Source organism: Lynx rufus, unplaced genomic scaffold (assembly GCF_022079265.1).
Source record: "Lynx rufus isolate CCGP_SWC_20201006 ecotype Redwood Valley unplaced genomic scaffold, mLynRuf1.p SCAF_8, whole genome shotgun sequence".
In the NCBI taxonomy this organism is placed as follows: Eukaryota; Metazoa; Chordata; class Mammalia; order Carnivora; family Felidae; genus Lynx; species Lynx rufus.
The window spans coordinates 15,080,659-15,108,448 of record NW_025814896.1 but is presented as its reverse complement, the minus strand read 5'-3'; the positions used below and the strand labels follow the sequence as shown (position 1 = coordinate 15,108,448).

At 55.4% G+C, this 27,790-nt stretch overlaps 5 protein-coding genes across 7 annotated transcripts; 2 read left to right on the top strand and 3 right to left on the bottom strand.

Moving 5' to 3' along the window:
• Positions 1 to 10: 10 nt before the first annotated feature.
• Positions 11 to 3,297, top strand: ZSWIM1 (zinc finger SWIM-type containing 1). Its single transcript, XM_047068129.1, has 2 exons — positions 11 to 300; positions 1,029 to 3,297. The coding sequence occupies exon 2, from the start codon at positions 1,174 to 1,176 to the stop codon at positions 2,542 to 2,544; it is 1,371 nt and encodes a 456-aa protein (XP_046924085.1). The 5' UTR covers positions 11 to 300; positions 1,029 to 1,173; the 3' UTR covers positions 2,545 to 3,297.
• Positions 3,298 to 3,584: 287 nt separating this feature from the next.
• SPATA25 (spermatogenesis associated 25) lies at positions 3,585 to 5,649 on the bottom strand. The gene is made up of 2 exons (XM_047068134.1): positions 4,704 to 5,649; positions 3,585 to 4,330 (listed from the first exon to the last, which is right to left on the bottom strand). Exons 1-2 carry the CDS (start codon positions 4,822 to 4,824, stop codon positions 3,699 to 3,701), a joined length of 753 nt encoding a protein of 250 aa, XP_046924090.1. The 5' UTR covers positions 4,825 to 5,649; the 3' UTR covers positions 3,585 to 3,698.
• A 409-nt stretch (positions 5,650 to 6,058) lies between these two features.
• NEURL2 (neuralized E3 ubiquitin protein ligase 2) lies at positions 6,059 to 8,158 on the bottom strand. Its single transcript, XM_047068806.1, has 2 exons — positions 7,142 to 8,158; positions 6,059 to 6,380 (listed from the first exon to the last, which is right to left on the bottom strand). The coding sequence occupies exons 1-2, from the start codon at positions 7,881 to 7,883 to the stop codon at positions 6,265 to 6,267; spliced, it is 858 nt and encodes a 285-aa protein (XP_046924762.1). The 5' UTR covers positions 7,884 to 8,158; the 3' UTR covers positions 6,059 to 6,264.
• Positions 8,159 to 8,232: 74 nt separating this feature from the next.
• CTSA (cathepsin A) lies at positions 8,233 to 14,250 on the top strand. Its single transcript, XM_047068801.1, has 15 exons — positions 8,233 to 8,314; positions 8,506 to 8,696; positions 8,847 to 8,958; positions 9,218 to 9,268; positions 9,360 to 9,446; positions 9,677 to 9,832; positions 10,146 to 10,237; positions 10,585 to 10,669; positions 11,287 to 11,378; positions 11,460 to 11,538; positions 11,643 to 11,782; positions 12,451 to 12,526; positions 13,180 to 13,269; positions 13,457 to 13,561; positions 13,815 to 14,250. The coding sequence occupies exons 1-15, from the start codon at positions 8,261 to 8,263 to the stop codon at positions 13,896 to 13,898; spliced, it is 1,494 nt and encodes a 497-aa protein (XP_046924757.1). The 5' UTR covers positions 8,233 to 8,260; the 3' UTR covers positions 13,899 to 14,250.
• PLTP (phospholipid transfer protein) lies at positions 13,941 to 23,679 on the bottom strand. 3 transcript variants are annotated; one of them, XM_047068805.1, is made up of 15 exons: positions 23,565 to 23,679; positions 23,378 to 23,477; positions 22,578 to 22,706; positions 22,140 to 22,295; positions 20,659 to 20,722; positions 20,519 to 20,582; positions 19,733 to 19,824; positions 17,962 to 18,138; positions 17,812 to 17,871; positions 16,430 to 16,594; positions 16,265 to 16,332; positions 15,229 to 15,271; positions 15,061 to 15,124; positions 14,900 to 14,976; positions 13,941 to 14,486 (listed from the first exon to the last, which is right to left on the bottom strand). In XM_047068805.1, the coding sequence occupies exons 1-15, from the start codon at positions 23,662 to 23,664 to the stop codon at positions 14,355 to 14,357; spliced, it is 1,491 nt and encodes a 496-aa protein (XP_046924761.1). In that variant the 5' UTR covers positions 23,665 to 23,679; the 3' UTR covers positions 13,941 to 14,354. The 3 variants fall into 3 exon arrangements, with proteins under 3 accessions (XP_046924761.1, XP_046924759.1, XP_046924760.1); XM_047068803.1 differs by lacking the exon at positions 22,140 to 22,295 and having other exon boundaries at positions 23,565 to 23,664; XM_047068804.1 differs by lacking the exons at positions 22,140 to 22,295; positions 22,578 to 22,706 and having other exon boundaries at positions 23,565 to 23,664.
• Positions 23,680 to 27,790: the final 4,111 nt, after the last annotated feature.

The following is a 27,790-nucleotide window of genomic DNA, read 5'->3' as shown; positions in this document are numbered from 1 at the left end:
GGAGACATGGCGACGGAGCCAGGCAGTGGGTGAGTGATTTCTGAAGGCGTGGAGGTGTGAGGCAGTTGATGACCGCGGTCAGCCGTGACACAGCCCCCAAAGGGGTGGGAGGTTGACTTCTCTTCCGGCTCCGGCCGGACTCCGAGTGGGAACGTCTGACATCTACATCCTCCCACCCGGGTTAGAGGTGAGAGGTCAGAGGCTGCGGCCCCTCTCTGGTGTTTGGACCTCAGGTACCGTGTGGAAAGCAGTCAGGATCCGAAGTCAAAGACTCAGCTTCCGGCTACTTACAGAGTAATGGTGGGCAAGTCACTTAACCTCTTTGAACCTCAGTTTCTTATCTGTAGAATGGGGACAGTAACCCGATTTGGGGCCAAATAGAGGAAACATTTGAACAGAGTATTGCAGTTAATAGAGGGATTAATGGAGAGGCAGGAGAAGTCAAGCACATTTGATAGCCCCTGTTCGTGGTTCAAGGGGTTGAGGCTCAGAGGGAGTGTCACTGACTTGCCCAGAATCATACAATTTTGGGGGCAATCAGTTCGCTTGTATATACCAGGACCAAATGGAAGAATGGATGCCAGCAGTAATTTGCAAATATAAAGCACTAAACAGATATTTAAAATGCTATTTAAGAAAAAAAAAAAAAAAGGCCACATGCACCTCCAGCCTTCACGCCCATTTCAATCTCTTGGAACTGAATTTTCCTATGGCCACCTTACCAATTGGTCTCAGCTCCAATGTCATCCTCTCTCCCCACCCAGAGAGAGCTTCCCTGGCCACTTAGCTAAAGTATCCCTTCCTCCCCCACCTTACTCTCTACCTCTTACCCGGTTTTGTGGTCTTTGTAACCTTCCTTATTTGTTATATCTTTATCTGTTTACACGTTTATTGTATATCTCCCCCAGAACAGTAAGCAATACTGTCACAGTAATAAGCAATACTTACATAGTAAGCAATATTGTCTGGATACACAATTGAAGAGCTGAGCCCCTACTATTGCCTTAAACTTGTGTTCCTCTCCCTAGGCCCATCTTCGGAACAAGATCTGGGAACTACAGTCCAGCCTCAGGCTTCAACTTAGTTGGAGCTTGAGATCCTGAGAGTCTCCTGGACGGCAGCCTTGCAGAGAAAGTACTTTGACCTTGGCATCCAGACATCTCCCATCTCCCCATGGCCCTGACAATGCTGAATGAGCTCCTGATTGAGGACCCAAACCCACCTATGCTGCTGTATCAGATTAGCAAGACTGCTGAGTTAGATACCCTCAACTACCAGAGCTGCTTTATGCAAGGTGTCTTTGCCCATTTCCCTGAGATCTTATTTATCCACCGGACCTATAACCCAGTGGGCAAGGTGCTGTATACCTTCCTGGTAGATGGACCTCGGGTGCAGCTGGAGGGTCATCTTGCCCGGGCGGTCTACTTCGCCATTCCCGCCAAGGAGGATGCTGAAGGCCTGGCCCAGATGTTCCAGGTGTTTAAGAAGTTTAACCCAGCATGGGAGAGAGTCTGTACCATCCTGGTGGATCCCCACTTCCTCCCCCTGCCCACCCTCACTATGGAGTTCCCCGCAGCCGAGGTCCTGCTCTCAGCCTTCCACATCTGTAAGTTCCTCCAGGGCAAGTTCTATCAGCTGTCCCTTGAACAGCCTGTGGAGAGGGTGCTCCTCACTTCCCTGCAGAGCACGATGTGCTCGGCCACAGCTGGCAACCTGAGGAAGTTGTATATGCTCCTGAGCAGCTGCATCCCTCCGGCCCAGCTGCCCGAGCTCCACTCACACTGGCTGCTCAATGACCGCATCTGGCTGGCCCACCGCTGGAGAAGCCGGGCCGAGAGCAGCCGCTACTTCCAGGGCCTGGAGGTCACCACCCGCGTCCTCAGCCAGTTCTTTGGCACCACCCCGTGTGTGGAACAAGGCGTGACCTTGCTGCTCCGATACATGCAGCAGAACTCTGGAGACAAGGCAAGCTCCAGCCTGGGCCTGAGTCCCCAGAACAATCACGCCCCCTTAGACGTCAGCCCCGAAAGCCCCAGAGTGGAGCAGTTAGTAGAAGCCCGCATCCAGCACTCCCTCAATGCCATCTGCACGGGGCCAGCGGCCCAGCTCTGCCTGGGTGAGCTTGCTGTGGTCCAGAAATCGGTGCACCTCATTGGCTCCGGCTCAGAAAAGGTGAACATACAGATCCTGGAGGACACCCATAGGGTGCAGCCTCAGCCCCCTGCCAGCTGCAGCTGCTACTTTAACCAGGCCTTCCACCTGCCCTGCCGCCACATCCTAGCCCTGCTCAGTGCCCGCCACCAGGTGCTCCAGCCCGACATGCTGCCAGCCCAGTGGACAGCAGGCTGTGCTGCCAGTCTAGACAACATCCTGGGCAGCAAGTGGAGTGAGACACTGGACAAGCACTTGGCCGTGGCGCTCCTCACTGAGGAGGTGAGTCAGCTCTTGCAGCACTGCAGCCAGGAGGAGTTTGAACGGAGGTACAGCACCTTGCGGGAACTGGCCGACAGCTGGATCGGCCCTTATGAGCAGGTCCAGCTCTGATTACCCTGTGCCCAGAGGTGCTCACACACACGTACACACTCACATCCACCCGACACACACACACACCAACATGCACTCACACTGTTGCACTTCCATGGGCCCTCCCTCCAGGAAAGGACAAGGCTCTTCTATTCTACTGCAGACTGCTACCTAAAATGTGTCTAGTTCCCTAAGACAGGAGTCAGCAAACTTTTTCTGTAAAGGGCCTAGCAGTAAATACTCTAGACTTTGCTGGGGCACAGTCTCTGTTGTATATTCTTGGCTTGGTTTTGCGTTGACAGCCTTTTCAGAAGGTTAAAAACCATTCTTAGCTCAAGGGCCTTGCAAAGACAGGTGACCCCCTGCTCTAGGATAAGACACTGAGTGGAGATCAAGGGCAGGGGCCTGGTAACAGCTTCCCCAGTCATTAGATGATTCACCTGACCCACAGAGAAGGTGGATCCCAGCCTTTGTCCCCTATCCCCCACCCAGAGGTCATTAAAGTCAAATGTTGCCTATTCCAGCACTTGTCTAGTTTTTTGTCTTCTAGAAGGCAGCAGAGCAAATATCGCAGAAAGACTTTGGAGTCTGACACTACACGCAAATCCTGGTTCCTTGCCTGATTTCTGAGGCCTAGTTGTGCCTGTTACTAGCTCTGAGACTTCAGGCAAGCCACCCTTAAAAAGGCTCAATCTGTTCATCTGTAAAAATGGAGATCGCACAGCATTGGCAAGACTAAAGGAGAGCCTGCATGTAATGGGCCCAGTGCCCAGTGGGTGCTCAAATAACTGTTCATTTTCCTTCCTTGCCTCTGCTCCCATCACCTGCCCTCAGCTGGCCGGGAAATGTAAGGCAAGAGGAAAATTCACATTGCCTAGGACGTTGTCCAAGAAATCTTGATCGGATCCCAAAACAATACAAAAGCGACCTCCACTCCAAGCCGGGCCCCCTACCTCAGGTAATTTTCATCATAACTACTCTGATAAGATCTATTTCCTGACTTAGTGCTATCTGGAGAAACTTCCTGGGGTCTGGACCCTGATGAAAGACTTGCGTTCGTCAGAGCAGCTCCAACGACTGCCCTGTCCCCATCCTTGCCACAGGCACCCCCAATCCTGTCTGCCCAAAAACCATACGGAGAAGCCACCCTGTGTGTCTGGTGCTATTTCATCCAGCTACAAGCAGGAGCCAGGAGGCTGGCCTCTCCTGGATCTCGTTAGGGGCATTTGCCCAGAGGCTGCGTGGGCGCGTGCCTGCTCCCACCGCGCCCCCTCCACAGCCCCCTCTGGCTCCGGATGGGCCATCATGAAAGCTTGAGCTGCCCGGATCAGGTCCTCTTCCCGCAGGCCGGGGACAGGCACGGTGGGGATGCCAGCGATCATCATGGCCAGGGTAAGGATGCAGATGTCAGGCTGGGAGCCGGCCTCCTTCCCCTCTGCCTCAGAGGGCATGGGTAAAATCCCTGGTGACAGCCCACACAGCAGCAGGGGCCCAGGCCTGCTGGGGCCACCCAGGTGGGGAGCTCTGTTTCTGGAGCAGCCGTCCTCCCAGCCCAAGCTCTCCGGCTGCCTCGCGTGGGGGGACTTGTGGTGGTATCGGCTGTACTCCTTCCGCCGCAGGGTCTCCCAGCTAGCCCCCCCAGGGCAGCCCCTGGCTTCTGGCACTGCCAGGGCCGGGCCCCGGGCCTGGGCAGCAGGCGCCACCTGCTCAGGTTTCTGGCTCAGTGGGCCTAGTCCACCAGGGGCCACCACTACTGGCTCTACAGCACTATAGAGGCCAAGGGATGAGCCCGGAGAAGCAGCCCCACCTGTAGAGACAGGAAGGAGATGGAATGTTATTCTTGGTCTCTTTGAGGAGGCCCTGAGGGGCAGGGCATAGGAGCAGAGCACTGGAAACAGGAGCCCCAGCAGGGCTGTCTAGTGGTCAGGAACTAGGTGTTTTACTCATACCCACATCCCCAGGCCCCAACATCGAATAAGTAACGGAGAAGTGTTTGTTGAATGAATGAGTGAGCAGGCAGGTAGCTACCGGCAAGGACTTTTGGAATGGCGTTCTTCAGAGAATTGACTCCAGGGCCAGCCCCCAAATCCCCTGCAGAACCTCCACCTCCCAGGAGGCAGGAAACAAGTTCTCAGGGGAAGTTGTGGTGCCCCCTCCAGTTCCAGAAGACCCTCTCTCACCTTGGCTGGAAGGCAGAAGACCTTGATGAGCTTGTGGAGACATGAAATAGGACATGTCTGCCCCAAAGCCCCCGTTTGTGAGGGAACAGTCACCTGCCTCCTCTCCTACCCTTTCCACCATTCTAGAACGTCACTTCATAGTCCCTCCCTTGTACACCTGGAACCCACCTCACAGCACTGACCTGTTCATTCTAAAACCCGCATATGACAATGGGATGGGGTTAAAAGGGGCCGGACATTCTAGGTTCTTACCTCTACCTTGGGCGAGTCACTTTGACAGTTTTGTTCCTGGACAGTCTTCTCTAAAGTGGGAGTAATGGCCTCCCACCACCTCACCAGCGTTGTGAGGATTAAATGCGATTATTTGTATGGAAGCAAATGATCAGAGATAGAAATAAAGGAGGCGAGTGCTTTGTGCTCTGCAGTATGAGAGAGGGAGTGTGCCTCTGGAATACGTTCCCATCTCTAGGCTTCAGTTTCCCGACTGCAAAATGAAATCGTTGGTCTGGGACACTGGGTCGCACACTGGGGTGCACATTAAGTTCTCTTAGGAGCTTTTAGAAATACTGAGGTCCAGTCTCATCCCAGACCAATTAAATCAGAATCCCAGGGTCAGACCCAGTTGTCAGTATTTTTCAAAGGTCTTTAAGTGGTTATAATATATGCCAAAGTCAAGACCTCTATTCTAAAGGAGCGCTTCTCAATCCTGACTCTATGTTAGAACCTCCAGGCTGTTTTTACAAAGCAACGATGTCTAGGCCTAATCCTTTGACAAATGGAATGAGAATCTCTGGAGATGGGGTTTGGGCATCAGCTTTCTAGGTATCCCAGATAACCCTAATGAGTAGACAGGCTGGGTACCACTGGTCTAGGTAATGTCTAAAATGTTCTCTCTTGGGGTGCCTGGGTGGCTCAGTCTGTTAAGCACCCGACTCTTGGTTTCAGCTCAGGTCATGATCTCATGGTTCGTGAGTTCAAGCCCAGCATCGGGCTCCGTGCTGACAGTGTGGAGCCTGCTCGGGATTCTCTCCCTCTCTCTCTGCCCCTTCCCCACTCATTCTCTCTCTCTGTCTCTCTCAAAAATAAATAAACTTAGGGGCGCCTGGGTGGCGCACTCGGTTAAGCGTCCGACTTCAGCCAGGTCACGATCTCGCGGTCCGTGAGTTCGAGCCCCGCGTCAGGCTCTGGGCTGATGGCTCAGAGCCTGGAGCCTGTTTCCCATTCTGTGTCTCCCTCTCTCTCTGCCCCTCCCCCGTTCATGCTCTGTCTCTCTCTGTCCCAAAAATAAATAAACGTTGAAAAAAAAAAATTAAAAAAAAAATAAATAAATAAACTTAAAAAAATAAAATGCTGTCTTTTGCTCTGACCTGCTGACCCACAACAATTCTAAAAAGTGCCCCTCACAGGCTTCCAGGGCAAGGAGACCCTCCAGTGATCAGTGTCAGCATCGCTGTGTTTATTTCCAGGCCTGGCCGGCACCAGTATGGCCAGCTTCGGACCAGCCACAGCTCCAGGGCCAGGACGCGCTCCTGTGGTCCTGTTCCAGGGTGGCCGCAAGCCCTTACTCATACTTGCAGAAATCCTTAAGTCCTTTCGGCAGGTGGAGCCCATCGATGGCCAACCGGTGCACCACACTCCTCTGGATGACTAGGCGGCACAGAGTCTGCAGGGACGGCACTGTGGAAAGAAGGCTGTCAAAGGCAAACTGAACTTGAGGCTGAGACCCAAAAGATCTAGGTCTCGGTTCTCCCTTTGTCATTAACTTGGGCAAGTTCCTTCTGCTCTCCAGGCCCAGCCTGAGTCATGGGGCTGTTCATGTGGTCAAGATAAGCACCTCTTTTCCAAACTTTGACATTGCTGCAGCCCTATTTCTATTTTAACCCCTCCTTAGCAGCTTCCGGGGATATAGGTAGTGCTTGATTCACCTATGCTCACCCAGCTTCCGGCACAGGCCTGACAGAGTGGGTTCTAGTTCAGTGAATCCATAAAATGATCACAGGAATAAATAAAGAGCTTAGCAGAGCTATAAAGAACCAGACCTCAGGAATAAGACGCTCTCAATCCGGGGCCTACAGTGCCTTTGAACTGGTGTGCCTAAATCTAGGAGCATTTGTCGAATAAAAGGGCACACGATTTTCAAAGCAGCCTGGATGTAAAATCAGTCTAGAATCCCTGCCCTAGGGATTCTAGGTTAATACAGAAAATACTGGCAAAGCCAGCATCCTAATCCATCACAGCTGAGATGGCTAAACTGAGACCCAGAGCCAGAGAGCCACTTGTCCAAGATCACAAGCAGAGGCATAATTGGAAATTCGATTCCCCAACTTCTAAACAAATGCTGGACAGACCAAGGCCTTGCTAGCTGGCTTCGGAGTCCTGCAAGTTCCTGTCCCACACTGGGCCAGGAGGGGTCGCTGCCCAGGGGGTGGAATACCTACAGCCATACTCGAGCTGGACAAGGCGCACACTCTTGGTGGAGGCAAAGACGTCCACCACTGCGTAGAGGGGCTGGGCGGCTGGCAGCCCCCGGGCGCTGGGACCCATGTCCTCGCCGTTGATGACGATGTGCATGTCCGCCGTGCCGTCAGGGCGCGGGCAGAAAAGAACGCCCAGGCGGCTGCGGCGCGCGGTCGGAGGCAGCACGTTCAGCTCATACAGCTGATCCAGGAGGTGGCTGTAGAGCCCGGGCCGGCTGCGGCCCACCAGGCGGTCTCGGGGAATGCGAAACTGCTCAATGCACAGATAGGGTTCCACCAGGAGGGCTGGGGGGCGGCTGGGGACCGCTGCCTCTGCCTCCGGGCCGTCCTCCCGGGGCACGCGGTTGTGATGGCGCGTGATGGCAAAGACCCAGGTGTGGCCGAGGCTGACCAGGTCGGGCAGCGAAAACTCGGGCACCGCGGCCAGAGTGGCAGGGTCTAGCGCAGTCAGGCCGAGGCGCAGGTGCCCGCACCAGCCCAGCTCTTTCTCCTCGATCTCGACCAAGAATACCTGGCCCGGGGCCAGCGGCTCGCGACTGAAGCACAGGCCGTGAGCGAAACTCTCCACGCGTGTGGCCCGCGTCCCGGAGGGGTCCACGCGGATGTTGGCACCATGCACCCTGTGGAAGCGGGTGGGAGGGGGCTCGGGGCGCGCGGCTCTCCAAGGCGCACCCAAGTCCACGGGCTCGGAGACAGCAGCCATCTCCCAGCCGTGAGATAGGCCAGCGGGCGCCGGGGGCTATTTTGGGCGGCGTGCTCTGAGGGTGACCGCGGGGGCACCATGTAAGGTATCCCTCCCACTCCACCCCCCCACCCCCTTCCCCGAGGCTCTGCCCGGGGGTCCTAGCGCCGCTCGCTCAGCCATCCTGCCTGGACCGGGGCCCCCGGGAGGCCGGGGGATCCTGGCCGCCCACATCTGGGTCATCCGATGGCTGGCGCCCGCGAGATAACCTGAGAAGCCCGCGGACTCTGACCCAGCGCCGGCCGCCGCCGCCTGCGTCCCCGGGGTCCCCGGAGACCTGAGAGGCGCCGGAGGAAGACTGTCACGTGGCGCCGGCGCCCACGTGACTCGGACTCCACATGACTTCCCGTGGCCGAGCCCCTCCGGGAGAGCAACGACGCTGGGGAGCCGAGGTGAGGTCGCTCTGGAGGCTGGAGGGGACCCGCGGTCCTGGGCGGCGCGGCGGGCGGGCGGACGCTGGGGCCGGGCCGGGTTAGGGGGCTCCTATAGCCGCCGCGCCGTCAGCTCCTCCGCGGGGCGATCGCACCGAAGCGTTGGAGGAGCAAGGGAGCGCGGAAACAGTCGGCCCCACTTCCTCCCGCAGATGGTCGGAGCCGCGCTGTCGCCGCCGTGGTTGCTCCTGCTGCTGCTGCTGCTCCTGGCCTGGGCGCCCCCGGGCCGGGCAGCGCCGGACCTGGATGAGATCCAGTGCCTGCCCGGGCTGGCCAAGCAGCCAGCTTTCCGCCAGTACTCAGGCTACCTCCGCGGCTCCGGCTCCAAGCACCTCCACTACTGGTCTGCGCCACCCCCCACCCCGTCCCGGGCGGGGAGGTGTCGGGGCGCGGGGTGGGGGAGGGTCTGAAGACCCCTGAGGGAGCCTGAGAGCAGGGAGCGCTGGAAGGGGCCCCTCCGCCTGCACCCACCCTGCTCTGCCTCCCCTCCCAGGTTTGTGGAGTCCCAGAAGGATCCCAAGAGCAGCCCTGTGGTGCTTTGGCTCAACGGAGGGCCGGGCTGCAGCTCCTTAGACGGCTTCCTCACGGAGCACGGCCCCTTCCTGGTGAGTCGAAAGCCACCATCTGCCCCCTGACCAGCAAGGGAAGCATTCCTGAAGGAAAGGGCCCGGGAGGAGGGAGAACAGGACTCGGAGGTTTTTCCCAAGCGCGCCCTTCTCCTGAGCCTGGGTTTCCTCATCTGTACCATTCGTTTCACTGTCTGTACCTTTCAAGGGTTTTGCCCAAACGTGAACTGCCCAGCACGGTAGCCCTTTCCTTCCATCCAGTTAGTCCTTGGGACTTAGCCATCTCTTTCCTCTTCAGGTGCAGCCAGATGGTGCCACCCTGGAGTACAACCCCTATTCCTGGAACCTGGTATAGCCGGAGCCGGGGGGTCCTGTGGGGGTGTCTGAGCACTTGGATGGGTTGGGGGTTCCTCTTCAGTGCATTTCCTCCTCCCCTCCAGATTGCCAACGTATTGTATCTTGAGTCCCCAGCTGGGGTGGGCTTCTCCTACTCTGATGACAAGTCTTATGTAACCAATGACACGGAGGTGAGTCCAGTGCCTGCCCTTGTGCCCCAGCCTCCCTGGTTCTCTAAAGGCAGCGAGACCCAGGAGGGAAAGAACGTGGCCTTGGAGTCTGGATTTTGGCTCTGTCACATGCTATGTGTGGTCTTGGCCAAGCCACTTCCTCTTGCTCAGAGCGGGTGGATGTCGTTATCTCAGATTCTTTCCAGCTCAAATACCAAAGCGTTTTGATCCTCTCCTCCTCTTTTCCCTAGGTCGCCCAGAGTAATTTTGAGGCCCTTAAGGATTTTTTCCGCCTCTTCCCGGAGTACAAGGACAACGAGCTCTTCCTGACAGGAGAGAGCTATGCCGGCATTTACATCCCCACCCTGGCAGTGTTGGTCATGCAGGATCCCAGCATGAACCTTCAGGTACAGGGCCGCTGCAGGAGGGAAGAGAGGCAACTTGTCCTGGCCTTGTGGTTAGCAGCGTGAAAGAGGCCATTTTCTCTGTCCAACCTAGTCCCCTTTATAACATGCTTGCCACTGGGTGGCCTGTCTCTGCTCACGTGCCTCCCACAACAGGAAGCTCACCTGTCAGCCAGCCAGCTCTGTTCTTAACTTCAAGTGGCCTCCCCACAAACCACCTTGGATTTCAGCTTCCAGATTGCTGAAGGTCTGGGTGTAGTCAGGGGAGGCTCCCCCTCTCCCTCCAGATGACCTGAATGCCCTGGGTGTTTCACAGGGGCTGGCTGTGGGCAACGGACTCTCCTCCTACGAGCAGAATGACAACTCCCTGGTCTATTTCGCCTACTACCACGGCCTCCTTGGGAACAGGTATGGGAGGGGGCAGTTGGGCAATCTCTAGGGTGGGGCAGGTCTTGAGGTCTCAGGTCTGCCCTCCAGGCACATGATACCCCAGGCCCTACCCTAGTTTCTGAGCAGGGGGTGGGGGCTGGGATTGCTAGACATGTTTGGTGCTGAAAGGCCAAAGAATGGAGACCAGAACTTAAATGGACTCAGGAGGGCTGGCTGTGTGGCCCCAGAGCAGCTAGGTTTGGAACTTGCATACCATCCCCTGTGATCTGTTTCCTCATTGGCTGGGGTCAGGTGGTGGCGGGAGGTTGGATGTGGAAGGTGGGAGGCCCACCTTGGGCCTGAACCCTTTCATGCATCTCCTACAGGCTCTGGTCTTCTCTCCAGACCCACTGCTGCTCTCAGAACAAGTGTAACTTCTATGACAACACAGACCCAGAATGCGTGACCAATGTGAGGTTCTGCCACCCAACCTGTGTCACCCCTGACACCCCCGGCCCTGAGAATAGGACCACATCTCCTCCTTCGGGCCTCCCTGACCCCATCCCCTATTGCTTTCCTATCCTGCCTCCTCCAGCAATTTGATGTCCTCTGGGACACGTCTAGGGATGTGTTCCCACCACTACCTAGGGATGTGTTCCCACCAGTACTTCCTGGGACTTTCTAGGCAAATCCCATAACCCCTGTGAGGGAAAGGATCTCCCTCTTGTCGAGCATCTACTCTGTGCCAGGCACTGGGCCAAACTATATCAACATAGATTATTTAATCTTCAAGATTCCTTTAAGGGAGATCGTATTATCCACGTTTTCCAGAAGAGGAAACCGAGGCCAAGAACATTAAAGTCACTCGCCTGAAGTCACAGTGCTAGGATGTAGCGGCAGTAGGCTCTGGACCCAGGTCTGGCAGATTCCTTCCACTGAGCCTCAGTTTCCCTGCCTGTGGAAAAAAAGTGGGGGAAGGGTAATGACAAGAAGTGGAGTAGGAGAGCCGTCAATCTTGGGACGAGTTGGTGAGATCATGGGGAGGCCAGGGTTCTGTGAAGCACGGTGGCTCCCATGTATCATTGCAGCTGCAGGAAGTGTCCCGCATCGTGGGCAACTCCGGCCTCAACATTTACAACCTCTATGCCCCATGTGCTGGGGGTGTGCCTGGCCGTTTAAGGTAGGCCCTGCCGTGTGCCCTGGGGGCCAGTCCCAGCCCCCATCTGGAGGCTGAGGCACATGTCCCCCACTTCACTTGTAGGTACGAGAAGGACGCCATTGTGCTCCATGACTTGGGCAACATCTTCACTCGCCTGCCGCTGAAGCGGACATGGCATCAGGTGTGCAGGAAGAGCATGGACTTTCTCCTGGTGGCGGGGGGGTGGGTGGGGGGGGTGGGGGAGGCAAGGAAACGAACACCCTGACCTGCCGTCTGTGCCCCCAGGCACTGCTACGTTCTGGGGATAGGCTGCGCATGGACCCCCCCTGCACCAACACCACAGCCGCCTCCACGTACCTCAACAACCCCTATGTGCGGAAGGCCCTCCACATCCCCGAGCAGCTGCCCCACTGGGACATGTGCAAGTGAGGCTTTGCGGCCAGCCGTGGCCCCAGGGGTGGCAGGCACTTGGGGCTCCTGGGTATCAGAAAGGTTTCCCAGGATCCCTTGGCTAGGGTTTCTTGTGGGGGCGCTTCAGGCACCCAGGGTGTGACACAGGGTCCCGTGCAGGTGTTTAGCCCCTAAATTGACTGATATTTAGCCAGTTCGTTCTTAAATGGCCACCTGGGCTGGTAAAATAGCGATTTACTCCCCTGGCATTTAGTAAATAGACACTGTCCCCCACCCCCACCCCAATATAGTCCCCAGCTGCAGAGATCTCCTATGACCTGTATGAGTAAAAGGATGCCGCCTGGCAGAGCAGGGGCCACTTGGGTCCGTGCTGATTGGCCAGTGCCCCTGCCCTACTGCTGTTACAGGCTGTGGTTCTCCCACCGGTGGGCTCCTGCACACTAAGTGCCAGTTGCAAACCAATCACTAAATGTTCCCATATGCGTTTCTGCACGGGGGTGGGCTGAATCCCAGCCCCCCATCCACGTAAGTCCTAGAGAGATGATATGCCTGAGGAGGGGACTGAATCCCAACTCTGCCTCCCAGGCTGGAGCTTGGAGGTAGGAGGGGACGGGAGAGGAGATCTGATCTCTTTTTCTCCCTCTACCTGGTCTTCCTGGGACCCGCCCACGTGCTCCCGCAGCTTCCTGGTGAATATACAGTACCGCCGTCTCTACCAAAGCATGCAGTCCCAGTACCTTAAGCTGCTCACCACACAGGTGAGTGGGAGCGGCACAGCTGGGTCCACCAGCAGCCTCAGGACCCTGGAGCGGCATGACAAGGCGGGGCCCCCTTTAGCGTGCCCCTCCGGACACGGGGAGCTGAAACTCCAAGAAATGAAGTCCAGTGACTGGCAGGGTCATGATTTGAACCTTGCTTTGTCCCCACCCCATGCTGCTCTGTCGTAGGAGGCTGCATCAGCCAAGGAGCTTTTGGGTTGAGAAGAGCTGGCGAGAATGTGTTACAAACGAGCAAACGGGGAGGTTCAGGGTGGGAGAGGGCCTTGTCCAAGGTCATCTAGGAAATCCTGACAGAGCCAGGCTAGGACCAGTGGTTAGAGCATAACCTCTAGGGGTCAGATCGTCTGTGTGTACGTCCCTTCATTAGCCATGCACCCCTGGGCAAGTTTTTCCCATCTTGAGACTTGGTTTCTCCACCTATAAAATGGGGTTAATGGTATCTACTTGCGTAGGTAAAGCATTTAGTAAAACACCAGTCATGTAGGAAACAGTCAGAAAACCTGAGTGTTTCCTGCCTTGTGCTATTTAGCAAGGCCCCTCGAATTCCCTGAGGGGGTAAGGCTTGAACCCGGGAAGGGCTGGGGCCTGGGCTCATTCCAGACCCTCCCACTTCCCCCCCTGCTCTGCTCCAGAAATACCGGATCCTGCTCTACAACGGAGATGTGGACATGGCCTGCAATTTCATGGGGGACGAGTGGTTTGTGGATTCCCTGAACCAGAAGGTAAGGCAAGGATCCCGGCTCTGGGGTGAGGCTGGGTGCAGGGATAGGGCAGCTGTGCCTGGCAGCTTGGCTCTGGCAGACAGAGAGGACAAACCTGGGGGGAGTTCAGGCCCCTGAGGTCCTGCTGGCAGATGTGAGAGAGATTTGAGGACAGCCACAGGCTGCTAAGGCTTCCCTGGTGGGGCAGATGGAGGTCCAGCGCCGGCCCTGGTTAGTGGACTACGGGGACAGCGGGGAGCAGATCGCAGGCTTCGTGAAGGAGTTCTCCCACATCGCCTTTCTCACCATCAAGGTAGGGCTTGGGCCTGGCAAGGGCTACCTGGCTGGAGGGGATGAGGCAGAACCCACCCGTCCTCTCCTTCCGACTCCCTTTTACACCCATTTACCATCTGGCCCCATAAGGGCAAGCGTTCTGGGCAGGGTGGGGAGAATGCAGGGCTTGGGAGAAGAGGAAGGTCGCTGGCTGAGGGGATCCAGTAGGATGGAGGGGCGCCCAGGGGCAGGGGTTACACAAGAAGGGGAATCTCACAGAGCTTTGCTCCTAGGGCGCTGGACACATGGTCCCCACCGACAAGCCCCAGGCTGCCCTCACCATGTTCTCTCGCTTCCTGAATAAGCAGCCATACTGATGACCACGGAGACTGGTCCCCTTCTGCCTGATCCAGCCCCTCTTCCTGGCCCCTCCTGCTAGAAGGGAGGTCCACCTTTATGCAAAATGCCCCTGTGGGGCAGGTCCCTGCCTCCAGAACTGCTCCCCCCGCCCCTGCCTCCCCCACAGCCCTCTGCCTCCCACACCGGGCCCCAGTGCCTCACGTAGACAGCCTGGGGGAGTTAGCACTTTATTCCTGACTGGGGTGCGGCCTGGCCCCCTCCCTTAATGCACTGGAACACAGCAGAGCTCAGGACAGCCCACGGGGAGGGTGGACGGACTAATTGATGGATTGAGTGTGATTATGGAATTAAATTGGGTACAGCTTAAAACCCTGTCTTCTCTGTGGCACTGGGGGTTACACAGGATGCTATAGGCTGGGAGGGGCCGAGAGGGTCGAAGTCCTGGATGCCCCTGCCAGCGTGGGGTTGAGGGCTCAGGCAGCCGTCGTGGCAGGTGGTGGGGCACTGGATGCCGAGGTGTCACTGGTGCTGGCAGGCCGGTTCTTCTCAATCACCTCTCGCAGCCCTTTAGCAAAGTGGAGGTCGGCCCCGATGGTGAGGAAGCCCTGTGCAGTGGGGCAGAGAGGGGAGCCTCTTCATTCCATTACAGAGACCAAAATCTAAAGATCGAGACAGGCCCTTGGCCTTGAAGGGCTCTCAATCTAGTGGGAGAGGAGCCTCAAAGAAGTTCTAACTCCTGTGAAGGGTGTGAAAGAGGCTGCAGGAACATGGCCTGTGGGGGTCAAGGAGGGCTTCTGAGATGGCCTCTTAGCTCAGGTGTTAAAGTGGGATCCAGGAAGAGTGTTGCAAGGTGAGGGCACAGCCTGTGCAGAGGGCTGAGGTCTGATGGAAGATTAAAATGGGAGCGACACTTGATAAGGGAGGGGCTGGGATCTGACAGCAGAGGGAGGTCAGGGTCGTGAAGTGGGGGGAAGTCTCTGCCCTCTTTCTCCATCACTCACTCCCCACCCCCACTCACCGCATGGTTGGTCACCACCTCGCGCACGAAGTTGATGCCCTCGGGTAGTGGGATCTGCACCCCCCGCCACATCCGCTCTGTGGGTGGGAGCAGCGGGCTCAACCTGGGTCCACCCAGCTCCCCTCTCCTTTCCCTCTCCTCCCTCCCGTCCCCAGCCCTACCATTGAGCATGGGCATCACCCCAATCTGCAGCATGGTCTTCAGAGGGGTCTGCAGTGGGATCAGCTGGGAGGGAGGAGGCAGGAAGTCAGGGCAGCCAGCAGGAAGCGGACTTGCCTTAGCTGCCCGGCCCCAACCCAGCCCTGGCCCCCTCGCCACTCCCAACTCACTGCCAGCGACTCCAGTGCAGACTGGTTCGAGTAGATTCGGAACCTATGGGAGACAAGTGTCTGGTGGGCACGAACCCTGGAAGTTCCCCTTCCTCAGGCCACCCAGGCCTACCCGCCAGAAGCCCCTGACTTTCAGCCTGCAATGCTCTCACCTACACACCTGTCCAGGGGTTCTGCCGCTTTCCAGGTGTGCATCCCTGGGTGAGTCATTTCTCCCTCTTTGGGTTCCTTTTTTCCAAGGCTACTACTTTTAATTTGTTGAGCGCTTCCTCTACGCCAGACTCGTGCTGGCAGCTTTGCCTGTGTTGTTTGTGTTTATTTAACAGAACGTACAGAGCTTCCTCCCTACCAGATACTAAGCGTGTTACAAAAAGTTAACTATCATTAAGATATTTTAAAATGCCAACTGACTTAATCCTCATAACAACCCTAAGAAGTAGGCACTGTTAAACAACTCGCGCTTTTTAGATGGGGCAGATCAAGCCTAGAGAGGTTAAGTAATTTGTCTGAGGTCTCAACAGCTGGTAAATGGCAGAATCTGCCTCTAGAATGTAGGCTCTTAACTACTGCCCTGCAGTATCTCATTTAACCCCTAGCACCTGTGGCTAGCATCACAAACAGCACAACCTTACAAAATGGATGCTACTTTTCCCTACATTTAGCCCATGAAGAAAATGAAGCTTAGAAAGATAAAGTGACTCTTCTCAAGATCACAAAATTTGTGCTGAGGTTTCTGCCCAAACCCATGTTGTTTGGCTCTTTGCTGTGTGACTGAGGGCACGTCCTTTAACCTTGCTGGGCCAATTTGGACATCTCATGATATCTGTTCTGCCTCTCTCTCGGGTGTAAGACAAGGCAGAGAAGTTACCCTTGAATAAGATGCATTTGTTATGCATTAACAAAGACCTTAGCTCTCCAGTGGCTGTAGATCTGAGTGAATTTCAGCTCCCCACTTGTTGGGCAGGTGCAATTAACCTGAAGACACGGAGGCTGAGGGAGGTTAAGGGCTTGCCCGAGATCTTGGCCATCTGCTTACCGGCGCAGGTCCAGCTGGACGCGCAGCGCCTTTCCCCGGAGTGCCACCTTGGCGCTGAGACGGGTGTCCTGCAGGCAAGGAGTTGGGAGGGGGGTGTTACTGACCCAAAGGATCAACAGCCCGCATCTCCCTGACCCTCAGTAGCTCCTAATCTGGTGCCCGCACCATAATCATGCTGGACAGTTGGACCTCAGGCTGGTCGGACGGGACCAGGGCGATGGTGACACTCGCGGTGACAGAGACGGTGGTACCCGAGGGCTTGATGGTGCAGCGAGGTGGGGCCAGGACCCTTAGCTCCAACTTCAGCGGGGAGTCAATCACCGCCGGGCTCTGGGGACAGAGGAGCGAGGGTGGATCAAAACCCAGATCTGTTCCCTGATGGGCACCAGGAGGGGAGGAGGGCTGGCTCAGGTTCTGCCCGCTGGGAGCCCAGGCACACAAATATGAAGGCTGGTGTGGCTTCCCAGACCCTTCAAAATTGTGTCCAGCCACTGTGCCTTTGCTCACACAAGGGAATGTCTCATTCTAGAAATGTCTTCCTGAGCTCTTGGTCGTGGGGATCCATCTTCAACCAGACTCCTGAGACTGTGTTTGCATCAAATATCCCCTGTCTCTGCCATATTTCCTCTCTCTAACCTGCCGTGTCCTTTGTCCTATAGGCACTCCTACTTCACTTGTGTTAGCTCATTGAAACCTCTCAATGACCATGTGAGGCAGGTATTCTACTCATTTTTGAGATGGGAAAATTGAGGCACAGAGAGGTTAAGTACTTGTCCAAAGTTATGTGGTCCTCCAGTTGCAGAACCTGGGATTCAGACCCAGGCAGTGTGGCAAGAGAGTCCACACTCTTACTGACGCTTGGCCATCAGGTTGATGGAGACAATGGTGCTAACAGCGATGATAAGAACAGCAGCCAGTGAGTGTTTCCTGAGCACTTACTCTGCACCCGGTGCTGTTCCAGTCCCTTTGCATGAATTGATTCAGCTAATACTCGTGACAGTTCTGTGAGGTTGTATAGTATAAAGGAAATTAAGGGCAAGTCCTTTAATGGTCACTAAAATGCTTTTTACATTTTGAAAGAGTAGGTGGGAACTCCTCCATTAAACAAGGGAAAATAAGGCAAAAAAGAAAACCACATCAGGGGCACCTGGCTAGCTCAGTTGGTAGAACACATGACTCTTAATCTTGGGGTCGTGCGTTGAAGCCCCACAAAGGGCATAGAGATTATTTAACAATCTAATTAACTAACTTAAAAAGAAAAAAGACTACATCAGTCATTGTTAAAGCACCCCTACACTTACAGAGCTTGGGTCTCAGCCTGTCCTCATAGCTTCGTGAAGAGCAGGAAGTAGCAAGGGCCCTTCAAGGACTTGGAAATGAGTTTGACAAATAAGAGGACCGGGTCACAGGCAGAAGGCCAGGCCTTCTGTCTATTCCACAGTGGCCTCGGGGGGACTCCACCCGCACACCTCCACCGTTCCCTCACTGGTATGCAGGTGCTATGCCCTCCCACCCTGGCCAGGTGCCTACCTCCTGCCCGCACTCACCAGCAGGACAATGCTCCCAAAGTAGGTGGCCCTCAGCAGCATGTCCAGATCGTGGGGCACCTGGGTAGGGAAATTGGGGGTGAAGCAGGGTCATCAGGAGCTCCGTGACAGGGCCCCTCTTGCCCATCCCACAAACAGGCCCTGGCATACCTTGTCCCCCACCAGTGACAGCTTCAGGGCACCCGCTCGGAAGTAGCTTTCCATGGCGGAGTCAAAGAAGAACTCGGAGAAGGCCACGTACACCATCCGCTCCTCCTCCCGCAGCTGGGGCTCAACCGCCCGGTTGGGCAAGCTCCAGTTGCCCTCCGCCAGGGGAAAGAAGGCCCCCTGCAGTTGGGGGATCAGGGTCAAGGCCAAGGCAGACTGGCCCAGCACCCAGATGTTCCCACACCCTGTGGCAGGCACTGTGAGGGATGGTGGGGGTCAGACCCAGCTGCTGTCCTTAGGGGACTCCTCAGCACAATTTTTAAGTTTTATTTATTTAATCTCCACACCCAACGTGGGGCTTGGGCTCACGACCCCAAGATCAAGAGTCGCATGTTCCTCCCACCTGGGCCAGCCAGGCACCCTCATTAGCACAGTTCTTAAAAAGGCATGCAGAGGAGCGCAGCTTCAAGGGAGCACTCCCGTCAGCCTGGAGAACGGAAGCTCAGGAAAGGGTTCAGGAGGAGGTGGCATTTCAGTGGGCCTTGAACGATATATGGCAGCAATGATAGCTGCTGCTTACATCTTACATAGTAATTCTTCCATGCCCTTGACATACACCAACTCCTTTAATCCACATAATCCTCTGTGAGAGATGTTTTCTTACTGTATTATAGCCATGTACATATTAGTAGGAAATAGGCACAGAAAGGTTAAGCCACTTGCTTAAAAAAATTTTGGGGGATGGGGCGCCTGGGTGGCGCAGTCAGTTAAGCATCCGACTTCAGCCAGGTCACGATCTCGCGGTCCGTGAGTTCGAGCCCCGCGTCAGGCTCTGGGCTGATGGCTCAGAGCCTGGAGCCTGTTTCCGATTCTGTGTCTCCCTCTCTCTGCCCCTCCCCCGTTCATGCTCTGTCTCTCTCTGTCCCAAAAATAAATAAACGTTGAAAAAAAAAAAAATTTGGGGGGGGGCGTGCTTGGGTAGCTCAGTCGGTTAAGTGTCCAACTTCAGCTCAGGTCACAATCGCACAGTTTGTGAGTTCGAGCCCCACATCGGGCTCTGTGCTGACAGCTCGGAGCCTGGAACCTGCTTCGGATTCTGCGTCTCCCTCTCTCTGCCCCTCCCCCACGTGAGGGGAGCACAGAGCCCGACGTGAGGCTTGAACTCACGAACCGTGAGATCGTGACCTGAGCTGAAGTCGGATGCTTAACCGACTGAGCCACCCAGGTGCCCCTAAGCCACTTGCTTAAGATCACGCAGCAAGTAAGTGGCAGAGCCAGGACCTGAACTTCAGACATGCCAGCTCTAATCCTTGCTCTGAAACCGCTAGACTCCATCCACTGTGGGGAGCAAAGGAAATGGCCACGTAGTAGCTGTGTGGCCTTGGGCAAGTGACATCACCTCTTCGAGCAATGTCCACATCCCCAAAATAAATAAAACAGAAGTGCCTGACTCACACAGTCGTGAGAGTGAAATGAGATTATGTGCATAGAGCCGTATGTCCAGCTCCTTCAGGGAAGATGGGGAAGGGCAATGCATGAGCAAAGGCCCTGAGGTAGGAAACGAGGGTGCATATTTGGGAAAGAATGACTGCAGAGAAACAGGGTGAAGTTAGAAAGGTGGGGCCGGCCCCAGGAGTTGACCCTGATTCTGTAGGCAATGGGGAGCCATGGCAGGCTCAGCAACGGAGCGGCCTCATCAGAGCTGTGGTTCAGGAAGACAAAGGCAGCGACGCAGGGGACAGGTCAGAGATGCCACACCAGCCAGGCAGCTCACCCGGAAGTCCATGTCCAGATTGCTGGCAGAAGCTGCAGGATCCTTCAGGAGGGAGTAGTCGATGCCAACAAGCTCATCCACATTGCTGCGTACTGTGGGAAGGAGCTCAGTCACTCACGCTGTGTCACGCTGGGCGAGGTGTTCACCCTTTGGGGCCTGTTTCTCACCCATAAATGATGGTCATCAATCTTCCCTCATAGGGTTGTTGCGGGGATCAAATTAGCTTTATGTGGGAAGAAGCTGCTATTACTACTCCTCCTACCACCACCGCTACTGCAGGGCTTTTATCAGATCACGAAACAACATGGCAAGGGATTCCCTGCCCTCATGAGTTTTCCCTGCCTCCTCCCTCCCTCCCTGTGCCCCGTGTAGGGGGCACGGTGATCTCTACCCCACAGCAGACAGAGGTCAAAGCTTAGGAAAAGGGAATCCATGTTAGTTGAGCACCTATTAAGTGCAGGGGATGAACACACACGGGGTCCCAATGATCAGCGAGCACATAAAGACAGAGGACCTTGACAATCGTCACGCAGCTAATGCTCACAGCAACCCCACGGGGAGGCACCCCAGCCAGGCGAAGATGGCAAGGCCCAGAGAGAAGTGAGTACTGACCTGGGGTCACACAGGGCAAGTCCGCAGCAGAGGCCATATGGGAACCCAGGGTGTGGCAGGGGCCTTGCCTGCTCTGAGCCATGGCCTGGCAGCTGTATACCCAGCCTCCTCCCTACCCCCCGGTCCAGCCCCAGGCGTGGCCCAGAGCTCCCCGCCCAGCCAGCGCCAACTCACCGGGCACGGTGTCCAGGAGGGAATTGAGCAGCACCATCCCTGCATGGTAGAGCACGGGACAGATCTGCAGGGCGGGGTCCAGAGTCAGGGCCTTCAAAATGGAGGGCACCCCACCCGCCACCACCACCACCACTGCGGACCTGCTGGTTGAGGAGGAAGCGCATCCCCGAGGTGATGAATGTGGAGAGGAACTCATACACCTTCCTGCAAGGAGGGGAGAGACCGTGTGAGCCCAGACACTGCCCTACCCCAACCCAGGTCCAGGAGAAATCAGTGGCCAGAGACACGGGGAGGAGGTGGCTCAACTTTGACCCGAAGCACCAGCTCTTTAATGAAGGTTTTCCAAATCCCCTCTCCAGCCTGATTCGAAAGACCTCTCCTGACCCCTGCTCCCACCAGCCAAACTGAATTTACCCCCAGTTCCTCAGCCCCGCTGCGAGCATCCCCACCTCCAGAGGCTTACTCATGCCCTCCCTTCCACCCTCAATGTTCCTGTCCTATATTTTCCCCCAGTCCGGGCCCAGATGCTTCCTCTTCCAGGCAGTCTTCCCAGACTACCCTCTTCTGAACCCCTGGAGTACTCTCTTCGTTCCTCCCTTAAAGCCCTGATGGCAAATGTTTTGTCCCTTCAACTAGGCTCTGAGCTCCTTTATGAATCCTCAGGGACTGGCATACACTTTATTTGTTAAATAAATAAAAACTTGAGGGGGACCTGGGTGGCTCAGTCGGTTTAGCATCTGACCCTTGATTTCGGCTCAGGTCATAATCTCACAGTTCGTGAGTTTGAACCCTGCATCGGGCTCTGCACTGACAGTGTGAAGCCTGCTAGGGATTCTCTCTCTCTTTCTGCCCCTCCCCCACTTGTGCGCACCCTCTCTCTCCAAAAAAAAAAAAAAAAAAAACAACAATAACAACAAACTTGCACTGTACCAACACCAGATGATAAATCCACCATATTTTCTCTCCCACTCTCTTTGAGAACTATCACAAAGTCCATTTCTCAGCCCCCAACCTGGAAGTGTGCTATTTTTTTTTTGTTAAGTAGTAGTAAGAACTGTCAGTTATGTTTGTTGTTGTTTTATTTTACATTTGAGAGAAACAGAGAGTGAGCAGGGGAGGGACAGAGAGGGAGAGAGACACAGAATCCAAAGCAGGCTCCAGGCTCTGAGCTGTCAGCACAGAGCCTGACACAGGACTCAAACCTGAGCTGAACTGGGACGCTTAACTGACTGAGCCACCCAGGCGCCCCAAGAGCTACCAATTATTGAGAACCAAGTTCACGCCCAACTGCCTACTGATCCTCACAATGACTTCTATCTAGGAAGCTAGCCACTAATATGCCAGGTGCCGTTCGAAATATTTTTACTTATATTAACAAAGAGTCCTCCTAACATCATATAAAATAGCTTCTATTATCATCCCCATCTTACCAACGGGGAAACTGAGGCACAGAGCTTCGATGACTTACCCAAGGTCACACAGCCAGGAAATGAGAGTACTGAGATTTGGACCCAGTTGGCTTGATTCCCAAGCCTGTGCACTTTGCATTGCACTAGGCAGATGGCCAGTAAGGCTCAAAGGGGGCGCCCTGGGTGCAACTGGGGTTGGAGACAGGGCTTACTTGAAGGTTCCCCCAAAGGCTGCGTGCATTCTGGAGACCAGGGCCTGGCAGGAGACGTTGGACACTTTGATACGGCCAGTGGGGTCCCTGGAGAGCTGCAGAGCTGTGCGGATGGACACGCCTTCGGCAGAGGCATTGATGTAGCCGCCATCATAGCTGCCAAGGGGGTGCGGGGCATTTAATGTCCAGTTTGGAGCTTAACCGCGGCTTCTCTACCCCGCTACCCACCCCATATATATCATGATACCTCTTAATAAGGCTTCACTTCGGCAGTTTACCATTTTACCAAGCCCTATCAACCCTTATGTAGTGGGTATGCTTTTCCCTATTGTACAGATGAAGAAACTGTGACTCAGGCAAAAGGGCTGCCCACAGCCCCACAGCATCTCAGCCCTCCAGATCCCCCCCTCCACTCCCCTAGGGGTGCCAGATCCTCACAAGAACCAGTAGAGAAGCTGTCTCCGGAAGCGCAGCCCCAAGGAGGCGTTGCTGATTTGTAGCATCAGCTCCTGCTCTGGCTGAAAATGGAGCTCAGAGGATGTCAGCTGCAGCTCTGTGACCTTCACCCTGCAAGAGGCCTCGGGGTCATATTCAGGACCGCGAAGAGGGGGCCCCGCCCAACTACAGGAAATTCCTTCCCTTCTCTTCCAGTCCAGGCCTGGGGAAACCGGGGCGGGTGGAACGAATTCTTCCGTTGCCCCTCGAGTGCCCAGCCTGGACTTGGACAGCTCAGAGAGGAGCTTCCCCCCTTCTCTTAGAAGCCTATTGCTTCCATTCCCTTCCCTCTCACACCCCATGGTCGCTAGACCTGGTCTTTTAACAGAGTCCTTTGATTTTGTCTCCATCGGCTGAGCTCCGCTCCATATCCCAATTCTCCTATCCCCACCATCCCAAGCAAGGCTCTTATCTCTTGTTCCCCTGACCTGTCCCACCTCTCCCGGGTACCCTAGACCCCACTCTCATCCCTGGGCAAGTTTCGTGACTCCGCCTCTTCGGTGCTCTTTGGCTACACCTCAATCCCAAGCCTTCTGCTTCGCGGTGCTTAGTCCGGCCTACGTCGGAGGGCTTGACCTTTATTTTCAATGCCCCGTCCAGTTTCTTGAGTCCCGCCTCCCCGGTTTGGCCACGCCCCCACCCGCCCCACAGACCCAGCCAATTTCCCCGCCCCTAGGTCCCGCCCCCAACGCAGAGGCTCCACCCCGGAGTCCGAGACCCCGCCCTCCGGGTCTCCTACTTACTCCGAGATGTTGTAGTAGAAGTAGCCCTCCTTGCCCCGCAGGTCCGGAATGGTGATGGTCTCCAGCTCTTGTTCCAAAAAGCGCAGGCCCTCCTGCTTCACTGAAGTAGCAGCGAGGCCCTTAGGTCTTGCGCCCACTGCTGGAGCGACCCCTCCCTCACCCGCCCTCATCCGGCCCCGCGCCTTACCCAGCTCCAACGCCTTGGAGGTGATGCGGATCTTGCAGCCGGGGAGCTCGGCCTGAGCGCCTGCCAGAAGCGCTAGGAAGAGGGCCCCGAAGAGGGCCATGGCGAGCGGGCCTGGGGTGGGGTGGGGTCGCTGGAGTCATCAGGGCCGCTAAAACCCACTCCCCGGTTGTCCAGCCAGAAGAGGGGCTGGCGAGGTGGTTACCCTCGAAATAGCTCTTCGGGGAACTCGGAACCAATTATATTGCCTCCATTTGGCAGATGCAGAAACTGAGGCTCAGAAGGGCGATGCGACTCGCGCTCTGGCTCCCAGAGGATTTGGGGCACGGGGGGGAAGGGGAGGGGACATCCTCAGTCCCCCCGTGCACCCGCCGCGTGACGAGTTTGGACCTCCCAGTGACCAGCGCCCCCCCCCCCCCACCTCCCCTTTCCTTTAGCAGAGGGCGGGCGCGGCTTGCATGTTACCATGGGAACGGTTGCACGCGCATTCCTGGGGGGTGGCTTGCGGTCTCCCAGGCCCCGCGCCGGGGGAGAAAAGGGGGCTGCCTGCCCAAACTCGGGCTCCCGGGTCTCCCGGCTCTGCTGGGTCCTAAATTCCTGCCATCGAGATTCGGCCTGGTACCCCCCATATCAGCACCCTCCTTCATGGGATCTCTTCCCCTCCCCGGGCTCAGTAGACCAGGCGGCTCGGCGAGGGTCTGGGGGTGGATGGGGACGCGCCCCGACTCACTGCGGCGGAGCTGGGTGGTCGGCGGGGTCACGTGGTGCGGCGGGCTGCGCAGGGGATCCGGGCGGCGGGGTCTGGCGGGCTGTGCTGTTCCAGCAGCCTTTATAATGCCGGGCCTCTCCGACCCCCCTCCTCTCTCCCGCTCTCCCCTCCTCCCTCGGGGGTTGGGAGGGGATGGGGCGGAACGCTGGCAGCCGGGAGGGTGGAGAGGGCTGTACGGAGCCCCGTGACAGGCCCGGCCGCTGTCAAGACAAGTGGGGGACCCAAGCCGGGAAGGAGGGAGGGAAGTGCAGGAGTTGACCCGCCCAGTCCCAACAGTCCTTGCTTCTCTGGGACCTTGGTTCAGATGCCAAACGCCCATGTCTTTCTGCATGATCCTGGACAAGTCACTTCACTTGGGTCACTGAGCCTCAGTTTCCTCATCCAGCAAAATGTGCATGGTAATTGGAACCACCCACAAAATCAATGCCGGAGGCACATTTTTTTTTTCCTTCCCTTCCACCCACAATCATCTGAAGACCTCTCCTTGCCAGGCTTCACTATGGGACCCCCTTAAATGTCTCTGGGTCACTGACTAGGGTCCTAACAGGCCCAGAGACGTCTCCCACTGGGATCCAAGCAAGTGCTGCCCACTCAGGAGGACAGTGCACAGGCTGCTGGAATCACCCCAGAGGGAGGTTTGGTGTTTCTCAGGGATTGTGAACCTTGTTTGTTTTCTGTGGGTTTTTTTGGTGAACCTCTGAAGCTAGGTTCTCTGCACAGTATCTCCATATGCTGCCTACGGTGTTCCCAGCTCTTGGGACAGGCACACAGTAAGTGCTTGCTACCTTTTTGTTATCAAATGGATGAAAGAGGAAAGGAGAAGCAATAAAGATTAGTGTCCATTGAACGTGTATTTAGCACCAAGCACTCATCCAGGTAGGAATACCAACGTGTCCTGATTTGCCTAGGACTTTCCCGGCTTTGAAACTGAATGTCTCCCTTCCAGGATGGTTCCAGGGTCCCCAGGCAAACCAGGATGGTTAGTCATACTAGATCTAGATTAACTTATTTAATCTTCTTAACCTATGAGGCTGGTGCTAATATGGACCGGCTTTAGCAGGAAAACAGACCATCATGCCGTTACTATCAGAGAAGCCATGAACTGTTTGTGAAAGGGTGGGAGGTGGTGTTTACAGCCTAGTAGTTATCGCACAGCCAGGATTCAAATCCTAGGCTGTCAGTTCTCAGGTCCAATTGTTGGACCCCTTGCTGAGGCAGCTCCGAGCCTTAGTTTCCTCTTCCTAGAACAGAAACAATAAAGTTATTGCAAGAATAAATTAAATGGGGGCGCCTGGGTGGCTCAGGTGGTTAAGCGTCCGACTCTTGAATTCGGCTCAGGTCATGATTTCATGGTTCGTGGGTTCAAGCCCCCCATCAGGTTCTGCACTGACAGTGCACAGCCTACTTGGGATTCTCTTTTTGACCTTCCCTCGTGCTCTCTCTCTCTCTCTCAAAATAAATAGACTTAAAAAATTTAAAAGTGGGCATAGTGCATGTTTTAGACATGGTACATGGTACACCATTTGGTGCCAAATAAAGGCTGGCTGTTAAGACTGGGGGCACAAACCACAAGCACACGAGACAGAAAGCATGTAGGACAGGAACAAAGAGAGTGCTAAGGATATCCAGAGGAGGAAGTGCCTTAATGCCTTTGAACTCTAGTAACCCCGCTCTTCCCGGAGCCTGGCTCAAGCAGAAAACCTGGTGGATGTTAGTTTTCTTTCCTCTCATTTTCCTCACTGAAATGCAAGCTTCGTCTTTGTATCACTGTTATCTCCTGGGAGATGCAGGGGATTCTTATCCCCTGAACTTCCCTGTCCCCACAGCAGCCCCAGTGAGCTTTAGACATAGCTACGTGATCTTGGGCCAGTGGTTTAACCTTCTGAGCCTGTGTTTCCTCATCTGGATTGCTCTCTTGAGGATTAAAAGAGTTAATGCATTTAAAGGGCTTGATAAGCACCTGGCATTTCTTTTTTAACGTTTATGTCTTTATTCTGAGAGAGAGAGAGAGAGAGAAAGAGCCAGAGAGAGAGGAGAGCAGGGCAGATAGAGAGGGGGACAGAGGATCCGAAGCCGGGCTCAAACCCACGAACCGTGAGTTCACCATCTGAGTCGAACTCACGTCCTGCTCTGGCCACACTGACCTTGGCACTTGCTGTTCCCTCTGCTCAAAATGCCTTTCCACCTGATCTTCCCACAGCTAGCCCCTTGTCATTTCGGTCTCAGCTTCGATGGCACTTGCTCAGAGAGGACTTTCCTGCCTACGCAGCAGTTACTCTCAATCACATCAGCCTGGTTTGTTTGCTTTCATTGATCTTGTGACTATTTAATGGTTTACCAAGTTGTCGGAGACATGGCCTGTCTCCATGAGAGCTGGGCTCGGGCCCACCACTCATTCCCAGTACCTAGAACGGTGCCTGGCACTAAGTGTAGGCAGTGCCCATTTGCTGAGTGACTGGACAGGTTCGGAGCCCTCAAATGTGCCCGGGGAGCAGGTGATACCTATACCACTCTGGATTCTTCCGCAACTTCTGCACCTCACTGTCTCAGCCCAACTGACCCTAAATACAGCCCTGGGCTGGGGGATGAAAAGATGTACCCAATGGCCTTGATTCCAGGGACTTGCCCGGTCAGCCCAGCCCTCTCCCTCACACTGGTTTCCCCTTTCTCCCAAAGCTTGTGCCCCCAACCCTCACATTTCAGTGATACTGGCAGATGTGAAGCCCAGGAGGGACTTTGCCAAGCTCCTCAACACTTGGCTTGAGGGATGAAGAGATCAGAATACCCAAATCCCTTTGCACTTTCACTCCCGGCTTTGAAGAGGGAAGGAGAGACTTCCCAGCACTCGAAGGGACAGGAAAGCAACGCTTTTCTAGCCCCTGCTACGCACCCGGGACAGTGATATTGTAAAACATGAGAGGGGCCAAGCAGTTAAGAGCTTTGGAATCAGACAGACTTGGTTCGAACCTTGCGTCTGTCATTTTCTAGAGCAGAGGTCAGAGAGGTGTTCCTGTGAAAGGTCAGGCTCTGCTGGCCCTGTGGGCTCTGTCACAGCTGTTCAAACTCTGCCACTGCAGCCTGGCCCGTGGGCCACAGTTGGCCAACCCCGTTCAAGAGTAAATGAAAAAGTAAATCTCTTTAAGAGCCTCAGTTTCCACATCTGTCAAATGGAGACAATCTAGCGCCTGCCCACCTCTCTGGGTGGCAGTGAGATTTTAAAGTAATAAAGTATATAAAGTGATGAGCCTAGTACTTGGCATGCTAAAGGTTCAATAAATGTCTCTGGTCATTAGCATTAGCTAGTTGTTTAACAAACGAGAAGTGCTTTACAAAATATTAACTCACTGAGGCACCTGGGTGGCTCAGTAGGGTAAGCGTCCGACTTCGGCTCAGGTCATGATCTCGCAGTTCATGAGTTCGAGCCCCGCATTGGGCTGTGCTGACAGCTCAGAGCCTGGAG

Coding starts and splice junctions, on each gene's coding strand:
- ZSWIM1 (XM_047068129.1), top strand. CDS start 1,174: ATGGCCCTGACAATGCTGAATGAGCTCCTGATTGAGGACCCAAACCCA.
- SPATA25 (XM_047068134.1), bottom strand. CDS start 4,824: ATGGTGGAAAGGGTAGGAGAGGAGGCAGGTGACTGTTCCCTCACAAAC. Junction 4,331..4,703: donor TCTTCTGCCTTCCAGCCAAG/GTGAGAGAGGGT, acceptor CTGTCTCTACAG/GTGGGGCTGCTTCTCCGGGC.
- NEURL2 (XM_047068806.1), bottom strand. CDS start 7,883: ATGGCTGCTGTCTCCGAGCCCGTGGACTTGGGTGCGCCTTGGAGAGCC. Junction 6,381..7,141: donor TGTCCAGCTCGAGTATGGCT/GTAGGTATTCCA, acceptor TTCTTTCCACAG/TGCCGTCCCTGCAGACTCTG.
- CTSA (XM_047068801.1), top strand. CDS start 8,261: ATGACTTCCCGTGGCCGAGCCCCTCCGGGAGAGCAACGACGCTGGGGA. Junction 8,697..8,846: donor TCCAAGCACCTCCACTACTG/GTCTGCGCCACC, acceptor CTCCCCTCCCAG/GTTTGTGGAGTCCCAGAAGG. Junction 9,269..9,359: donor ACCCCTATTCCTGGAACCTG/GTATAGCCGGAG, acceptor CCTCCCCTCCAG/ATTGCCAACGTATTGTATCT.
- PLTP (XM_047068805.1), bottom strand. CDS start 23,664: ATGGCCCTCTTCGGGGCCCTCTTCCTAGCGCTTCTGGCAGGCGCTCAG. Junction 20,723..22,139: donor GCCTTTGGGGGAACCTTCAA/GTAAGCCCTGTC, acceptor CCCTCCTTGCAG/GAAGGTGTATGAGTTCCTCT. Junction 18,139..19,732: donor ATCTGGACATGGACTTCCGG/GTGAGCTGCCTG, acceptor CCCCAACTGCAG/GGGGCCTTCTTTCCCCTGGC.